General features: G+C 39.5%; 1 protein-coding gene and 1 long non-coding RNA gene across 3 annotated transcripts; one reads left to right on the top strand and one right to left on the bottom strand.

Moving 5' to 3' along the window:
* Nucleotides 1-1,911: 1,911 nt before the first annotated feature.
* LOC111587853 (uncharacterized) lies at nt 1,912-7,062 on the top strand. The gene is made up of 3 exons (XR_002748113.3): nt 1,912-2,342; nt 4,455-4,690; nt 6,166-7,062. It is a non-coding gene; the product is annotated as an uncharacterized LOC111587853 (long non-coding RNA).
* On the bottom strand, nt 6,541-18,292 carry prr14 (proline rich 14). Of its 2 annotated transcripts, XM_023297968.3 has the most exons (11): nt 18,165-18,292; nt 16,655-16,683; nt 16,378-16,557; nt 15,450-15,612; nt 15,289-15,354; nt 14,491-14,531; nt 11,127-14,102; nt 10,902-11,043; nt 10,234-10,343; nt 9,695-9,763; nt 6,541-8,438 (listed from the first exon to the last, which is right to left on the bottom strand). In XM_023297968.3, exons 3-11 carry the CDS (start codon nt 16,518-16,520, stop codon nt 8,147-8,149), a joined length of 4,002 nt encoding a protein of 1,333 aa, XP_023153736.2. In that variant the 5' UTR covers nt 16,521-16,557; nt 16,655-16,683; nt 18,165-18,292; the 3' UTR covers nt 6,541-8,146. The 2 variants fall into 2 exon arrangements, with proteins under 2 accessions (XP_023153736.2, XP_035798676.2); XM_035942783.2 differs by lacking the exon at nt 16,378-16,557 and having other exon boundaries at nt 18,165-18,274.
* Between the last annotated feature and the right edge of the window lie 464 nt (nt 18,293-18,756).

The following is an 18,756-nucleotide window of genomic DNA, read 5'->3' as shown; positions in this document are numbered from 1 at the left end:
AAGCAAAACATACTGCATTTCTTATGCAGCATTTCATACACATTTCTCTAAAATCCATTCATTCTTGAAATTAGTGTAAACTTTGAGATGTCAGCTTCATTTCAAATAAACCTGTGGATTTGAGCCTGTAGCTTGTCATCACGTGTCTGTACTGATAAACCCAGAGGAATAAGGCATTTAACATTCTTACTGAAAATATGAAATTCAAAAGTTTTCAATGCTAATCTATTTCATATTTGCAAAGGAATTAGTTTTCCTGGTTTATGTTTTTTAGTAGTAGTAGTAGTAGTAGTGGTAGTGTGTTTTTTAGTAGAGCACCTTCAGCTCATCACCAGTTTCTTGTTGTTCTTCTCCTGTCAGTGTTGCAGAGTTCTATTCTCACCTATGTGTCTCACAGTGCAATAAGTCGCTTGAATGTTTTGGTATTCACAAGTCTTTGACCCACACACTGTAGTAGCAAGGTGAAAGGTTTACTTCAGACCCTCAGGTTAGAACATTATCAGGAAGGAAGTTACAGAATAATACTAATATTAATAGTAAAATAATCTTATACCACGTTGTTAAGTGTTATTGTTAGTCAAACTCTTGGTTTGATCAGTTATAACTGTTTGCAAACTATTTTATAGGTTTGAAACAGAGTCAGCAATTTAGTGATGAGACAAGGCAATGATCAAAGAGATTTAAAAAAAATGGAAATTACAGGCTCAGTTGAATCTGTAGGTTAAAGAAAACATTTAGTGCAAAAGCTTCTTAAGACCCTCACTGGTAAAAATCAATTCTTTTACCTTGTTACCACATGGTGCCACATGCCCCTGTACCCTATAAACACTATCATAAATTCATGAAAGCAAATAAGACAATAATAAAAAGTAAAATTATAAAACAGAGACATAATTGGTAAAAAAGAGAAAGAAATTAAAGAAGAAATAACCGAATAAGATCAGTTTATAAAATATTGGTAATAATAAATAAGAAATAATGTTCTCAGATATACAGATTCAGACTTAAAGGGTTTCATACCAGCAAACCTAAAGAAACAATCCTGTCAACTTGCAGTGTGGGACTCTGTATCATTATTCTTCTTCAGAACTGGTTTCCAAGTCTAACATGCATGTCTGAGCTACTCCAATGTTACAGCTTACCACTGTGTAATGCGGAGTAGTTTTACGGTGTTTGAGTGGAGCTGTAAGTGAGCTGGTGTGCTCGAGCTGTGGCAAGTGTGTAGAAGTAGGTGGAAAGAGGGGTTGGAGCTTCACAGATTTACATATTCTAAAGGAAGCAACAGTGTAGAATTGCATTTAGGCCATTTTAATGCAGAAAGGGATGACTTTACTGGACAAAAACTCCTAAATAAGTAACTTTTATACAAAGAGATGAGTTTTTAAGGGCTTAATCAACGACCAAAGGAGGACCTTCAAGCAGAGATTAATTCATCTGATGATATAAATAACAATCGGATGCAGAAACCAAGTCGTAGAGCTAAATCAGTTGGATGAAAAGTCCCAGCAGGTCCCTCCCCTTCATATTTTCAGCATGAGGGAAGGGCTGGTTAGGAGTGGGTGGCGTCAGCTCTTATAAAAATGAGTCAAGGGGTGTCTTATCTCTGTGTCAGAGAACAGAGAGATGGGAGGAGATCAGAAAAACGTCATAATAGTAAACATTAAAGTGACGTAAGATGTAGTGATTGTTTCCGTTGTGTTGAGTGGAAGACGAAAGTGTGAGATCTGTGCACTTGCTAAAGGTGAATTCAGACACCTTTAAAGTAACAAACTGGAATGTGAGCGTGTTTCACCCCACGGCGAGACAAGTGCTGACACACCTTTACTAACTCTGGAATGTAGAGCAGAAAATAAATGAGGTAAAGGTTGCAGTACTGCACAGCACGTCTCAGTGTGACTAACCAGGCACAGAGGAAGTCTAACCTACAAATACGAGGAACACAACATGAGAACTAATGTAACAGTGGGAGGGAAGAGTCTGACAAGTGTCTGAGTGGGAGGCCGAAAGAAACAAACCTGCACAGTAAATGGGCGTGGAGGTTTCGCAGAGTTTCATTTCAAGCTCTCCTTCCCATCATTCAACAACTTATATGGCTCTGGGATTCCACAGATTCAGAAGCTGTTGTCTAATACGGTCACAGGAGTGTTTGGACGACCGCATGTGGGAATTTAAACTTTTATGATTTTAAGGAGGACGTTTCAGATTGCACCTGTCACTGGAATCTTCCAGAGGAGACAAGAAGAAAATCCACCTGCCGACCATCTCACTGTTACTTTAAAATCACTCTCATAACAGAGTGGACAGAGTTTGCTTCACTGAACAAGTCAGCTCACATTGATCAGGTTTGTACTTTAATTCAAGCTTTGAACAGGTTTTAATTGCGTCAAGCTAACAATGACATCTTCACTCCAGTTGTAAATACTCTGTCTTGGATCCTTAAGATTTACTTTATAGAACAATAAGTTCCTTAATCAGTCAGCTCATATTAGCTGCAGTTAAACACACTGTGACAACACTCAATGATTCACAGGTCTGTGTAATATTACATGAAGATCTCAGTTCAACACTACAATGAAACATTTTCATCTGAAATGTAGACTATGCTGCTGGGCTTGTTGGAATCAGGGATCAGATAAGCTGCAGTTCATGTTGACAACTTACCAGCCAGGCAGGAAGTTTGGACACTTTTAAAGAGTAATCATACAAGTTTTTCAACTTTTTTTTTTCAACACTGACACTGCTCTCTGTGTTACGCCATTTAAAAGGTACTTTCTGTTACTGTGGAAATACCCAGCCTTCAAAGATTCCCATGCTCAACAAAGAGACAAAACATTCTTTCTGGGTATTTTGAAGAACATGTTTTAACTTGTTGGGGACATCACTTAAAAACAGTTTTGTCCAGTTCTGGAGTAAACAGCTGAATAACTACAACTGTTCAGAGTGAACTCATTATAGTATCAGAGCAAGCTAAACACAAGCCACGAAAGCAACGTGGGAACACAGTTTTCATATTGTTGTGGCACAACTCAGATCACAATATGCACTGCCAGAGAAGTCATTAATAGGAAGTAACAACATTTGTCGCAAGGATGAGATCAGAGAACAATTTCCAACTTTGATATTCCCTTTGGGCAAGTGTTGGCATCCAAATGATACTCAGGTAGGCGAGATATCAAGATTTTTGACACAGCACACTCTACTGTTGGAGTTTGTTCTCATCTGTGGCAATATAAAGGAGACTTTTGTTTAAACAATTGCAACAATTATAATGAAACTTCCTGTATATTGTGCTGTTATTAATAATCTCTTGTGTTTCTGTATGGCTGTAAATCCTGAAAAAGATCTGTCAGGCAGTAAAAGGAAGTAACAGCGTTTGTCACAAGGACAAGATTTAAGAACAGTTTCCAACCGTCATATTTCCTTTGGGCAAGTTTTAGCATCCAAATTATACTCAGACAGATGTTTTATCTAAACTCACTAGTGTCAACAAAATGCAACTGTTTGCATCAGTCTATCTGAGATATGACAACTTCCAATTAAACTATATTCAACCAGCAAACTACATTGAGTTAGGAGAATTTTCCTTGACAAAAACTAGCACAAACACAAGTTTTTAAGGTAATTACTCATAAAATGTTAATTGCTCCAACCTGTATTTTCATTTTATTTAGAAGGAATTTTAAGTGTTATACACTTAGTACCATAATTAATGTAGTAATTCAACAAAAGTTGGCAAATTAGATTGGCAAATTAAAAAAATTAAGTTGCCCCTGTGTTAATTGGGTCGGGGAGGAGACCTGAAATCCTGATCCCAAGGTGAAGAAAAACAAAGTTATCAAGCCATTTCCATTAAGTTACCTCAACTTGATTTAAAAAAAAAAAAAAAATCAACAGAGAAATTTGAGTTTAAATACACAATTATAATGTCAACACAACCCATCAAAACAATGTCTTTAAAAGGTTCATCTGAACCAGTAAATTTAGATTTTTTTTTAAATCTTGCAACCATGCATTTAATTAATGGGTGGGATTAGGTCCCTTGAATTATTTCGTAGACGTTGGACATTGCACATCCTGTTATTAGAGTTTCTTCTCATATGTGGTCATTTGTTTTAGTTTTCCTTCAGTATAACAAAGGAGAGACTGTCACGACACCGAACAGTTGTGATTATGTACAAGTCACAAAACCAGAGCGGTAAATTAATTTTAATGAACTAACATTTACTTAAGCAGGGTTTGTCCTTATATAAAAGGTGAAACAGCCCCTTAAAACTCCCTTTATCTGGAAAAACAAATAGTCCTATCAAGTTTAAACCACAACGATCGGCCACTCATACGGCTGTGTACGTTCTAACTCAAAACTAGCTTTAAGAGGTTTGATATACCGTATATACATATCACCTAAACTTGTTCTCTAGGTCAACCTCTCTTACACTCAATGTCATATTTTACAGAAATGTCAAACTCACCTCAGACGCGTGTAGTGATGGAAGAAGAGGTCCCGTTGAATACCGTACCAGGAACAGGCGACGCACAGAATAATGACACTTGTGATGAAGTAGTAACCAGCAGCCCCGGACAGGACGCTGCTCTCTTCTGCACAGACAAGCATCACAGGAAACTGGCCATCTGCAGCATCATCTGTGGGCTCTCCTGCATCGGAGTCAAAGCTCTGATATACTCAGTCAAGGTATTTTCTCTTTTCTTTTCTGCCAACATTTTCTTTTCTTTCTTTTCCCTTTGTCCAAAGGAGAGGCTCGCATTCTTTTGAAGTCACACTCACATGTCCTGAAGTACACTCTCAGGCTGTTCAGTGTAAGGGACAGGGAATAAGACCCACAGTCTTCATACTGTCTAACACCGATTAAAGTTCAGCTGAAGTTAATGTCGCTGCAGCTGATCATTTGAAAAATTAAGTCACAGGACTTTAATGTACAAGAAATAGAAGTTACTGACTTGGCTAAGCCAGGCAGAGAAACAGTTACTGTAAGAGTTTTTAAGTACTAAAAAAGACGGCAAATTGCTTGATATGAACTTGAAATTGACTTGATTTGTTTACTGCAGACTGATAAAGCCTAAAACAAATTTGCAAATGTAGTCATATACAGTGTATTTACAATGTGGACTCTGCACTTTTTGTTCCGTCACTTATATTAAAATGGCTTTAATATATGCAACAATTATAGCAAAAAACAACAAAAAAGGCAAATCTTCATTGCACATTTAGACTTGTGAGTATTCTTCTGATGTCCATGAGTAAAGATGGAAAAAGAAAAGGGCAGATATAAGGACCAGTGTTTAAAACTGTGCAGTTGATGTTTCCCAGCTGTAAAAACAAACACAACTGTATGTCTTCAGTTTTTACACACATAAACGTCACCTCCCCAACACCTTTTGCACTGATGCAGCCCCATATCGTCACGCTCCCATCTCTGTGCTTCACTGTTAGGACCATGCATTCGCTGTGACAGTCCTGGAAACGTTCATGCCAAACAGTCTGAGCCAAAATAAGTTTATCTTGATCTCATCGGACTGAAGAATGTGCTCCCAACATTCATCAGGCTTCTTGCTCTTTTTCTTGGACGCCGTTCATAGAGGTTGATGTTATGGAATGTCTTTCATACTGTCTGGGCTGTCACAGAAACTCTGATTTCCGCCGATAACTATGGTGCCAAATCTCAAACCATCAGTTTTTCAGAGAAAGATTGTTAAAGTGGCATCATTTTAAGACAACAACCACTGCAGCTCTGATTAGTGTTACTATGATGTGTTTTATTTATCCCAATAGTTGCTGCAACAGATTTTTATTTGGACAATCTCACACTTACAAAATACTAGTCTTTACAGGTTGTTTTTGCAATTTAGTTTGTTTCAGTGATCACAACTGTATGTTTTTGCTGCATCGAGTTTCTAATTTGGGGCATTTGTTTTGCATTGCTCATATTAGGAAATATTCTTCTTGTCAACATTGAAATAATACAATAATTTAGAGCTGATGCAATTTGAAATAATTTGACATTTATGTGATTTTGCACAGCGGGTGTACTCACTTGATTACGCTTCTATGCAGCTGTAAATGCTGAACAGAGGTCTAAAATAAAGTGTTGATTTTTTACGCTGGTTTTACCCTTCGTTCTAAATATTGTCCTGTCTTTACTGCAACAGGCCGAGATGTCGAATGATCCAGTGGCAGTTCAGAAGTTTTCACAAAAGGCGAGAAAATTCAGCATCATCTCCATCGTGACTTGGGTCTTCATTCTGGCATCATTTCCCTTGTTAATGGGACTGATCTCATATCTTCTCACTTTGCTAGACTGATCAACGTGTGCAGAAAAGAACCAGTGGAGTGGCTCTTCTGACTTGGGATGTTAATGGAGACAGACAGTTGACAGTACAAAGCTGCTTATCAACAAACTGGAAGTTACATGGACATAAAAAAGACTGCAGTAGTCTTTCTTGTGCTGACTGCGGTCCCAATTTAGGTTTAGAATCTTTTACACAAGGAACAATCACCCTAGAACGTATTAAAATTCTGGCAACTTTTACATGTTTTTATATGCTGTAATATTTATTCAACAATATATGAACATATGGACATTACCAAATTTAAATGAACATATAAAATCCAGCATTGCCTATCGTTTTAAACATGACACTACATGACACATATACATTATATATTAAAGATCAGGCCTGTCATCCTCCAGAAATGACCCAATCCTTAATATTTCTTACAGTTTAACATACTGTCATTCTTAGTTACTGTATGTACTTGCAGATACTACAAAAGTTAATAAATTAGTCAATCTGTAAATCTCTACTGTAACAACATACATGTATTTATAAAGGATTGGGTCTGTGCTGGAAATAAAATGGCATGGCAGTGACGGTGGCAGTGCTTCACCAGGACGTTACAAGAAGCTGCTCTTGTTGCGCCAACATTATCTTGGCATTATTGCATTGTTACCGTATTAGCTTTATTATTGTCAAATGTATCTGTATGTTGTACTTTTATACAAACATATAAACAGACGATTTTATAATAAAATGACAAAGAAAAGCCTTTGTGCTCTGAGTTGCTTTGAAGCATTTTGACATGCCCTTATAAAAAAAACACCCCAAAAAACACAGCGACGATTGCAAATGTGCCAACAAATTTTACAGTTAAGGCAACCTCAATGTTTGGCAAAAATACGCCCTCCTCCCCCCCAAAAAATACATAGATAGGTAGTTCAACAAGAAGTCACCCCACAAAACAATCAGAGAACCACAGGTTAAGAGAAAAAAAGAAACCAGCAGTGGACACTTCCACCAATGATTAGAAATGCTCCCTGGAGTGCCTTATTGTTTTCATGCTATATTTCATAAACACAAATAACTGATTAACTGAAAAGGCTCTGCCCTGAAGTGAGTAAAATGATTTACGCAGTCCAAGCCACTAGCAGATGCACTTGATTGTACATAAATTTCACGGACAGAAACTTTGTGAAATTGGTTGCAGTGAATAAGAATCTCTTGCTGGCATGTTTAAAAGTTCTATTCAGCATTTAATAAAAAAATAGCTGCCTCTATTAACAACTCAACGACGCTGCGAGGTCACTACTAGTAGCACGATGCTCTGCGTTCTTTCTAAACAGTGCAACACAAATCAGATACAATCTGCATCATCATTTAGGAAAAAAAAATTACTGTAGCAGAATTTTATCTTGAGGTTGTGCAGAGTTGTAGAAACGGGTCTGAGATTTAAAATACTAAAATAACGCTGTATTATACAAGTGTTTAAATAAGTATATCAACTTTTGTTTCTCTTATTGAAAAGGGGAAGTGGCCGAGGGGAGAAATGGACGGCAGAGGTTGTATATAAATGAAAAAGTGTCTTACTGTATACATGTATAATGCATTTTACCACTATGTTGATAACCAACTTCTATGAGGCAACACATTTATGATGCTATGATGTACTGTTCTTCAACTTGCAGGCTACAGATGCTACAGAATGAAAACGTAATTCTTCAATTAGAACTTGTCACCACAACATTTATACACCGATTGTGCTGATGAAAAAAAAAAAGCTGGAAGACTCACGTGAATCTTCATCAAACTGTTTTTAAAGGCTGCCAAACAGTCGACATTTAAGAGGCACCTGTCAACTGTCGTTCTGATCGTGCGTCAACCACAAATTGAGCTGGTCGAGCTTCGCGCAGAGCAGAGAGTCCATATCTTGCACGCTGAGGGACGGTTCGTCTTTAGGGAAGCCCCCTCGTCTTGTCCTGGAGGAGGAAATTCCTGCTTTTCCAACTCCGAGAAGAGGCTTCTTTGGTTTTCTGGCCTCGCCGACCTCCAGGAACTCCAAAAATCGCTTGACGCGCCTCTGGCCAAACCAGGACTCAGAACCGTTCTTGCGATTGAGAGGCACCTCAAATATGGTTTCCAGGCGGCTGAAACACGAGAGACAACGCAGCGTAGAACTGATTGGATACTGGAGCAGCTGTCTTTGATAACAACATGACCTTTCCTCTGGTGCCACCCTCTGGTCAAACTGAGCTTTTCTGCTTCACAAGCAGCAGCCTGCAGACACTAAAGCTTTGTCCCAAACGCACCCAACATGCCAAATCTCAGCAAGTATAAGTATATGATGTGTTTACATTGGATGTAAGGAGCATTTGATTTTTACGTCTGATAGTTGACAGAAACTATGCAACACGCAAAGAGAAAGGAGGAGCTGCTGGCAACTGGTAAAAATTCGTTTGTGACAAAATAGCATCACTTGCATCTCAGAAGATATAAGTGGAACCACTGCTTCGCAACTGTAAGATACCACCAACGAGTTGCAGCTGCCTTCCATGGATCTCCAAACTTTGTCTTTGACTAGTTGAATGTAAAACATCATCACTTCATACTATTGATATTTGGGTGACATTTTGTCATAATTGGTGTGTGAACATAGACTGTATATAAAGTCTATGTGTGTGAATTCTTGTGTTGTGGCCATTTTTTTTTTTTTTGTGATATTCTATGGACCCTCTAAAGAAGAAATTCTAACTAGTTCACCTCTGAGTCAACCCAAAAACATGATGCCTCCAGCCTTGTTTGTTGCAGAGACATGGAAGATAACCATTAAATGTTTGGAATAATACATTTTGCTGACAAATTTCTAAAGCTGCAGTTTTACATCTGGCAGATAAAGTCCTGTATTATTTCAGTGTTTGACTTAAAGGGATAATTATGAAGATTTCTTATGCAAATAATATATTATAAAGACTGCACTATGCCAAAATTTTAGGCATTTTACAGGGTTAGCGTTTTAACTCTTAATCACCAAACTCTTGATGGTGTCTTAAATTAATTCTGGAGCATAACAACAAACCTAAACATGCATCCAGAGTCATAAAGAACTATGTACGGTGACAAAAAAAAACAACAGACTCATTATTTTTAAAGCAACAAATGTCTGCGGCCTGTTTAAGATCTACCGTTGCAACTCTTTAAAGCGCAGAAACACACCATAGAGCCATAAACAAAGGTTGTTTTACTGTTCAAAGTCGAAAGGGAAAAGGTGTTAATGGTGCAGTTTAAGCCATCTGTCTGTTTATATTTGTAGAAGACTTGTGACTTGTTGAGCTTCTTCTCTGCGTGTACGTGAAACATTTACCACTTATCTAAATGCTGTAAACGGTTATATATGTTGACTTACCTTTCAGGCGGTTTGCTGAAGTTTTTATTGGTGTAAATTTCTTCCAAACTAAACTCCTTCTTTTTCAGCCTGCAGTGAAACAGAAGGAAAACGGGAACAGCGTTGCAATCAGTCTGATTGATTAGAGGTTATTCAATAAACAAACATATGTACTGACATAAATTCACTTCCAGCTGTAGGTCAGAGTGTGACCCAGCAGAATTTGCCCTACTGCTGCATGTGCTTGAACTTAGTGCACGATTGAACATGAACTTGTACATTTTATCAGCAAGATGTTTTTATACTTTCAGTCAGATAGACACAAGCTAGATAAGAATTTCACTTCAGATTCTGTGACGTTGCCGTGTGAATTGTAGCTAAGAAAAAAAACTTTCAAATTACAAGTCAAATTACTTTTTAAAATTACATTTAAATGACTTCTTTTTATATACACTAGAGCAACAAAGATATTATCTTTATCTTGCTTATTGTAGCACTTGCGTAGTGACCTGTGCTGACCTATGGAGCAATGCCTAATGTATGTATTATGGGATACAAACCTGATGGGCTTAGGCAGGCCCATGGGTGTCAGGTTGGTCTGAGGTTTGGGCAAAGTTTTACGAATTCTGATAGAAGACACCTTTCCTCGCTCCTCGTGCTTTTTCACCACCTGTGATTATGAACACAGAGATCGACTGAAAAGCATTAAGAAATGAGAGTAGGTTAAAAATCAGCAGCGACTAGAGTGACTTCAGAACAAGTTGGGTTTTTACAACTACTTACTACTTTACAATAACTATTAAGTGAACATGAAGGCAAGCTTGCAAATGCTGCAAAAAAGAAAATGGGAATTAAGCTTGTTTGTCATTAACTGCTTGAGAGAAGCGTAAAAACTTCTTTGTGGAGCGTTACTTCAAAATATGTAAAAATATGATATGGAAAGACACCAAATGTAACTAGCAGAAAGTCTGCGCACGGAAAATTTACATCATAAAATGCGACAGACAGCATCTACCTAGGAAAAAATATCACAAATTTTAGGAGGCTGAAATATTAAGAATATTTTTTGGAGTTTTGAAAACACTGAGATACAACACATAAAACACAACATGCAGTTAGGGTCTATTGTATTGCTTTAGGTTTAGACTGAATTAATGTTCTGTAGGTGCACCTACCAAAAATGCTAATAAATCAAGAAGTCATTATACGTTTTTATATTAGTGTGTACCTTGATTTCCGAGTCAGACAGGGCCTTTTCCTCTCTCAGCCCAATGTCTTCAAACTCCTGACTGGAAGAGCTTGTGTCTTCACCATCATCCTCCTCCTCGCTCTGTTGTCTCCTCTCAGTCTCACACTCCAGTTGGTTTTCACTTGAAAGAAGCCAAGAGTAAATATCAGCACACTTCTGACACTTAGGACCATCACAAAACTAGAGATTTGAAAAGAGGGTTACCTGCCGTTAGAATCCAAAGTAGCAGCAGACGAATCATTTCTTGCGTGAAATCCTTGAAGATGCCACGAGGAGGAGCTCAGTGGGGACAGCAAAGAGGAGGAGGAGGGAGAGCAAGCATGAGTGGAAGTGCTGGGGCTGCTGGCAGTAGCTCCCCTGCTGTCAACTTTCTTGGAAAGGAAAGCCAGGGGGCTTGAGAGGAAGCATGAAGCGAGAGCTGTAAGGGACGAGCTGGGGGAAAGTGCAAGACTGGGAGACAGGTGCTGTGTGAGGGCGTCGTACGAGGCCGATCTTCTGGACGGATACACCTCCTTCCGAAGGCACAGAGGAGCGATCTCCCTCTCGATCTCTATACTGCAGACTGTGTGCCTACGAGCCCGCCGCTGGGATTTGTTAGAGACAAAGGAACTGTGGGAGGGCTGATGGTGGTGGGGGGAAATGTGAGTCCTGCTGTGATGTGGAAAAAGCACAGAGGAGGTCCAGGACATGTCCTGGTGACAGAGGGAGGGGATCTCTGGACAAGAGTAGCTGCGTAAGAGGCGCGTCAAGAGCCCATTTCCTAACAAGCGTCCACCTGATGTAGTCACATCTGCATCCTCCATAGTGACAGATTTCGCCATCTCTTCACCTTTTCGCATCCTACTATGCAAAACCCTGCATTTCCTCCTTTGGTTTTCTGCTCTCCTTGGCTTAATGTTAACTCTTCTTGTGCTGGACCTTAGCCGAGAGAGATTGATGCTGCTATTGTTACTAACTTCAGAGTCTGTGAGAAATATTTCATTGGCACCACACTTTTCTTTACCATCTGTTAAATGCCTATATTCGTTGTGTAACTGTACACAACAGTCTTGAAGCGGTTTGGAGGGTGAAGGAAGAGGTTTTGGAATATTTTCAAAGGGTGTCATTTCAAAATACACAGGGTCTGTTGAGATTTTACATTTGCCTTCTTTAGTCTGACAATCTTTGGTTAACAATCGAGGATTGCTGATACATTGCTTTGTCTCTTGAGTCCCACTAGATGATTGAACAGCATCTCTAAGACCCTTCTTGGGTCGCTTGGATGGCTGGCTCTGCCCTCTAGCCGAGTTTTCTTCTTTCTGAACATGCGGAGAGGTATTCAGATTTGCACGCATGAGTTCTAATGGCTCCAATAATACTTTTACTGTGTTACAAACCAAAGTGCTGCCTGGTTCAGTCATGGAACTCGCTTGGTTTGGTGATTTCCGTTTTAGTGGCTTTTTGTTCGTATTCCTGCACTTGCTCTGCAGCTGCTTTATATCAGGACGGACAAGAACTTCAGATAAGGGCTCCTCCTCAGCTTGTTTAGTAGAAGTGATTGCCACAGTTGTTTCCAGATCCATACCGTTATCAATGTTCACATCAGCTTTACTAAGAACTGTTCTAGTCTTCTGTCTTTTGCATGAACTGCTTGGCTTGGCTTTGCTGCTGCAGTCCTTCTGGTTGTCCTCCAACACACTACAGCTTTTATCCAGTGAGCTAATCAACATAGCATCAGGGGAACTTGCAGTCTGCATGTGTAAAATGGTTTCATTTATCGTAGCAAGCATTTCTTGTCCACCTTTTCCTTTCCTATTCGCTCTTGCTGAAGTGGACGGTCTTGTTCTAGCAGCTTTCAGTGTTTCTTTCCCATCTGTACTGGTATTTAACAACACAACCTCCTTCCTTGGTGGTCTTAGCTCTCTCCTTTTGACAGTATCTGAAGTTAGGTTTAACAACTCTTTTTTTGTATCCTCTGGATCCGCTATTAGTCTTTTCCTTTTTACAGAATCTTGAGAATTATAATTTGGTTTTATCACCCTCTTTGCTCTCCCAGAGCCTATACCTGAGCACGTTTCAAGGACTAGCTGATACTGGGGCTGCAGTGTATCCATACTAGGCTCCAGTGTCCTTTTAGTAGCACCGTCACTCAGGTTATGATGGAGGCTTTGTCGAGTCAAGCTGCAACCGTCTGTGTTCCCAACATCACAATCACCGCCATCAGGCTGAAGACTGTCCGAGTCAGGCTGAGTGTGATAAACTGAAGAAGACAAAGACGGCATTTTGTCTGAGTGGCTGTTGTTTGATTTAACAGAGTACTGGTGAGAAAGCTGCCTGTCACTGACCTCCGAGTCAGACTCCTCCGTTATGTCTTCAGACGTAAGAGTCTTCAAGTTAACTCTCTTGAACTCAGACCTATTCCCTGTACGTCTTTTGGCTGGTGTTTTCAGCCGGGAAGCCACCTTGCCCTTCTGGTCCTCCACAGCATTGGACATATTCAACTTGGATTCATTTGAGGCACTTACATTGGCAGTGGACCGTAACGAGATAGACGATCTAATAGACCCAACAGATTCTGAAACTGGTTCAGAAACAATGCAGGGTAAGGGAGTGTGGGTAAAAGGCACTAAATCAGGTGAGATTTTATCCTTCTGATTTATTGCAAATTCAGCAGCCTGTTCAAAACTGTGTGTTGACAACTCCATATCAAAATCTATTTTTTTAGAATATTTGAGTGCAAATATTTCTGTATTATGTGCAGTTTCTACATCGCTGAGCCTCTGCGGAGTAGTTTCAGTGTCCTGATTCCTGTACTCAATTTGTCCCAAATGAAACATATTGCTTGGCTCCGAGTGTTCAGCATCAGTTGTCTCAGCGGCTTCTAGCTCACACGCACTGAGTTTGTCCGGATGGCCCATGGATGGCGGAGGACTGTTGGCTCTGAAAAGTTTAACGGGGCTCATAACTATCTCTGTGAAACTAGCCATCTTCGATTTGAACGACTGAAACAACGGGCCGATCACCCATCCCTTCGGTGCCGACGCATTTTCAACAGTGTCTGCAGCAGCCAATTCCCTGCAAGTATTTATGTCAGATTTAGCAGCGTCGACATTCTTTGCAGCGTTTTTGGCCAACTGCTCAACTTCACTTTCTCCAGGAAACACATCTGTTTTTTTCCGTGGGCTTTTCTGGTTCCTTTGCCTGTAATACAAATGTAGAATAGAGGAAATGTGACAAATCACAAAGCTGGAGCAGTGCAATGTATAAATTAAGAACATAAAGAGATAAGATTTTAGGAAAAATCACTGGTGGTACCAAGACATTGTATAGTTTCCATTATTAAAAAAGTTCTGAAAAGCATTCATGTCTCGTTATTCACCAATTTGCTACTGCACGTTACACGGAAAACTACTTGAGCCACACCTGCATAACAGGCTCGGATCACAGCTGCTACACTGCAAACAGTTTCTTATTCACTTATTCAAGTTGTAAAATGCAAGATAAATAAACATGCCAAAGCAAACAGTTTCCATAGCAGCTAAATGTTATCATGCATATAAAGTTGTGAAAAATTTGCGGTCATGCTTACTTATTTTGGCGCTCTGCTGTAAAACTAAGATCCAATCCATCCTGAAAAATAAACAAACATTTTACAGTTACTTTAAGAGCATTAAGCAGCATGTGGTTGAGCATCAATACCAGATGAGCTTCCGATCCAGCCAACTTAACAACCTGCAAAACACACCAGACAGTGCTCTTTGTGGGAAAGAATTTTCTGCAGATCTTCAAGCATAAATAAAAAATTCCACTTTTAGAAGAAACATTAAAAAATAGTGTCTACTCACGATTACTGTGATGCGTTTTACAGACGCACATTCCCATTTTATTTATTTTTTTCATTCACTTCAAATAACTAATCTTACTGCATTAATTTAAGCTGAAAATAAATCCGAAATTTTCTAAAATATGGTGAAAAAGGAAAAGGAGGGCATGAGTAGTCTTTTCCTCAGCCAGTTTACTCTGCTACCTGGTTGGTAATTTGTTTTGGCTGAAACGGAGAAAATAAAGATACACGGCATTCTGTTGTATCTGTTGTCTGTGCATTTGTAGGTCACATTAAGACACTCGATTGCTTGTCTGTGTCAGATGCAGCAGACCGTGAAGGAGGATTAAATCACTCAATTAACCCTGACAGCCCACTCAATGTACAGGTCTCCAATGTTTTCATACACAGCCTTACAGTACAGCTTCTGCAGAAAGAGATTAGACTCCAGTGGCTTTACACCAGGAAAAACACCACCCAGAGTGTGCAGACAGACAAACAGCATCTCTCTTCACGGAGGAATGCAATGTTGGAACGTGCAGATCAAACAAAGATGAAACTGACCTCGTTTTGTTTCTCATGCGCATGTGCTCTTTCAACTCTTGGCTGCTTCGACTGAGACACTTGCACCTATGAAGAAAAAAGGTGAACCAACAGTCCATTAGCAGAGGCTCATTTTTATTACTGGCTAGCATCTAAACAAGACTTTCAAGTTAAATTCCTACCATATTTCCAATCTGCCTTTCTCTCTTTGCGGGGGACGGATTCTGCCTGGACGGTTTCTGAGCTGCTCGGCTGTCTGCGTTACTGTGCTTGTTAGGAGTCTGAGCTCTGACAGCTTGAATGCGACCGCTTCGTCTGTGTCCAGATGATCCATCACTGGCACAGCTGTGAATGATTCACAGAAATCCTTAAATGTGGTGTTTTTTGTTTCAAATACAGTTAGAAAAAAAAAGCAGCTAGCCGTAGGGATGAATAAGGAGGCTGAACCTGTAACAAAAATAAGAGCAAATATAGGAACCAATATCTAAACTGTGCCGGATAAATACTGATGCAAAATAACGAGAATAAACAAGGTTATCAATCCGTAATCCAGTCTGTCTAAATGCATTATCTGTGAGCTTGTTCTGAACAGATAATGATCATTCAGCTATTTTATGCATTTCTTACAAAAGTTATATACCAGTTCAAGGGAGTGGATTTATTTGAGTACAGACAAAAACTTGTCTTCGGTTCAGGTTGGATGTCTAGTATCTACCAGCGAGCTTTCACAAATTTTTTTGCTGTTTTGCCAAGTTATTTAAAACTAAATGCTGGAGGCTCAGAACAGTTCAAGCGAGGAAAATTGTGCTGTGACTGAAATGATGATATTCAGAAAAGATGTAATCTTCTGAAAAACATAAGGACCGGCACTGAGACACCCAAATCTGCATGAAACTAGACACAAGGAGTCACTGGAATTAAATAAGTTTGCCGAACACATGTTGCCGGTAGTGACTACAATAGCTATGGAAATAATAAGTAAGTAGATATTGGCAAAAATTCAAGCTTGTGTACTCTTAAACCCAACAGTGCATAAAAAAGTGCCATAAAGCAAGAGGGGGAAAATACACCAAAACCAAAACAAACCAAAAGGTGGCAGGAAAACTATACCTGGGAGTGACGGAGGAAAGGGGGAGGACAGGTGGTGGAGGTTCACTGTGGGGAGGTGCACTACAGAAAGGGTTTGGGGGAATAGCATCTTCATCCATTGGACAAACTATCTTAGGGAGCGAGTCAGAGGGATAAGTCAACATCCCCTTGCTCTCTCTCTTTCTCCTTGTCTGGCCTTCTCTGTAAATAACAACAATGGAAAAACAACACACATGCGGGGTTTCATTTCAATACGAAAGCTCTTCAGAAGATGTCTTAAAAATATAGCCTCACTTACTCTGCTAAATTCTGGGATGGAAGTGGATTCTGCAATGAAGAATGAACACACATCATTAGTTTATATATACAAAATGTCAGAATTAACAGAAGTGTGTAAACACAACGGGAATCCAGGGAGTCTTTGGATTTATTGGGTTATTCTAACCAGGGTAAAATATTCAAATAAGACAGATTAATCTCCATAATTTATAATACTGTACGAACTTAGCCCTAATATTTAGAATATCACGTGAAGTTACATTTTATGTCCTTTCTGAGGTTTAAATCCTTATTATTTAAATTACTCTGGAAATCTCACATAGTAAATAACGCTGTCGGGTCTTAACCCCAATAGTCAAACTTGTTAATTTGTTAATCCTAACTCTGGAAATCCGTTTTCCTCAACAGCTGTTGCTTTGAATGTGCTGTATAAATAACAATGACTTGACTAGACATGTTCTATGTCCCATCAATAACCCAAAACCCAGATATGATGTTTACAATCAAGTAAAACCAAGAAAAGCAGCAAATTCTCACAGTTGAGAAACAGAAAAAAATGCTACCTTACTGATTGAAAAGTAGAGCACATCAAGAGGTACTGAACAACGCAAAAAGAAAAAGTCTGAAAGACAATACCACTACCTTAACATTTAAATAAACACAGGTAACAACAATAGCAGTGCAACCAAGGACAGGTGGGGCATTCATGTAAATTTACACCTGTGTTAACTGAAATACAGGCGCAGTCAATCTTGATGAGTGATAGGTCTTTAATAGACTCAATTCCAGATCCCAATCTCCTATAAACGCTTTTACTTTTGAATTCCGACCGCTATGTAATTTTATGTAGTGGTATGGGGCTGGTGGCTGTGGAAGAAATGTGTAAATCACAATGCCTTCTTTTTAAACTGTAGTAAGAATTTAACTTTATAGTCGATAACAGAAGATTAACAGAGGCAACCCCGACTTCTGTGCTTTGAATTTGGGCTCCTACTGTTTGCCAGTCATTGTGGTTGGCACGCAGTATTCGTTGACTTGCGCGAAAAGTTGTCTCGCTTGTATTTAATAACTAGGCTAAGCTAATAAAGACAGCAACACGGCAAAAAGGAAGTGTAGCAGGTTTTGTAGCTAATAAGGCATAAAAAGACTCCAGTTATTGTTTTCAATCAAACAAGCGGCGGTTCCATCAAAACTGAGCGCCGTCTACTTGCTGGAACTTCTATTTATGTGCGAGCGAATCATTATTCAAGTTGATATTGGTGAATTTCAGATAATGGCTCTCCAGACAGATAGTGATAAACATTTGAGGTGCATCGTAGCAGAGCTTTGTTGTAACCCCGGCAAAATTGCATGTTTTGGCTAACGCCGATATTCCTACAGTGTGTAGCATACAGTCACCGCACCGGGGAATAGACGTAGCCGGGAACTGTCATATCTTCCACCATATTTTATGGGGCGGTTGGAGGTCTCCTTGGGTCGCAGGTTAGTGGCATACGGTTACTGAAGCTAAATACGTTAAATAAACTCACCTGAAACGCTTAGCGGGACCGCGGGATGGTATTCCGACCTCGCCGTAAACAAGACATGCCGGACGGCGCCCTACAGCGGACTCGCAGATGGATCCGTTTTTACAAATCCAAAAGCCAGACGGAGGCATCAGCCAATCACAGCGCGACTTGTTTTTCCGCCCGGAAAGCCCCGTTGAAACCTGACCAATTAGGAGACGAGTTGGAGGGTGGCTGGTTGAGGGCAGCCAATTGGAGAGCGATGACAAATAGCCACAATGCTTGTAAAATGTAGTCTTTTTTGATGTCCTCGGGTGACCCAGTATCTTAGAAGACCTTCATTTTAAAAATCGCGGTCAGATTGACAAAATGTGCATTCACAAATAAGTTTCTAACAAAATAGAACTATTTGCCACCTTGTATTATGTATTTATCCATCTGTCAAATTTTAATGAACTTCTGATATCAACACTCAACACCATTCTTATATTCCATTAGTTTGACAAATCACTACTCTTAGGCAAACTACACTAGGATTGCTACTTTTTTTAAACTGCTCTGATAGCCATTTGGCCAAGCCACACAACTTCAGACTATCCTGGATGGTCAGTGATGC

Source organism: Amphiprion ocellaris, chromosome 19 (assembly GCF_022539595.1).
Source record: "Amphiprion ocellaris isolate individual 3 ecotype Okinawa chromosome 19, ASM2253959v1, whole genome shotgun sequence".
Lineage (NCBI taxonomy): Eukaryota > Metazoa > Chordata > Actinopteri > Pomacentridae > Amphiprion > Amphiprion ocellaris.
This window is presented reverse-complemented; position numbering and strand designations above follow the sequence as displayed.

Excerpts from the sequence above, each read along its gene's own strand:
- prr14 (XM_023297968.3), bottom strand. The coding sequence starts at position 16,520 with ATGTTGACTTATCCCTCTGACTCGCTCCCTAAGATAGTTTGTCCAATG. Across the intron at positions 15,355-15,449 it reads AAAGGCAGATTGGAAATATG|GTGCAAGTGTCTCAGTCGAA; the intron begins GTAGGAATTTAA and ends TTTTCTTCATAG. Across the intron at positions 10,344-10,901 it reads TGTCTGACTCGGAAATCAAG|GTGGTGAAAAAGCACGAGGA; the intron begins GTACACACTAAT and ends TCATAATCACAG.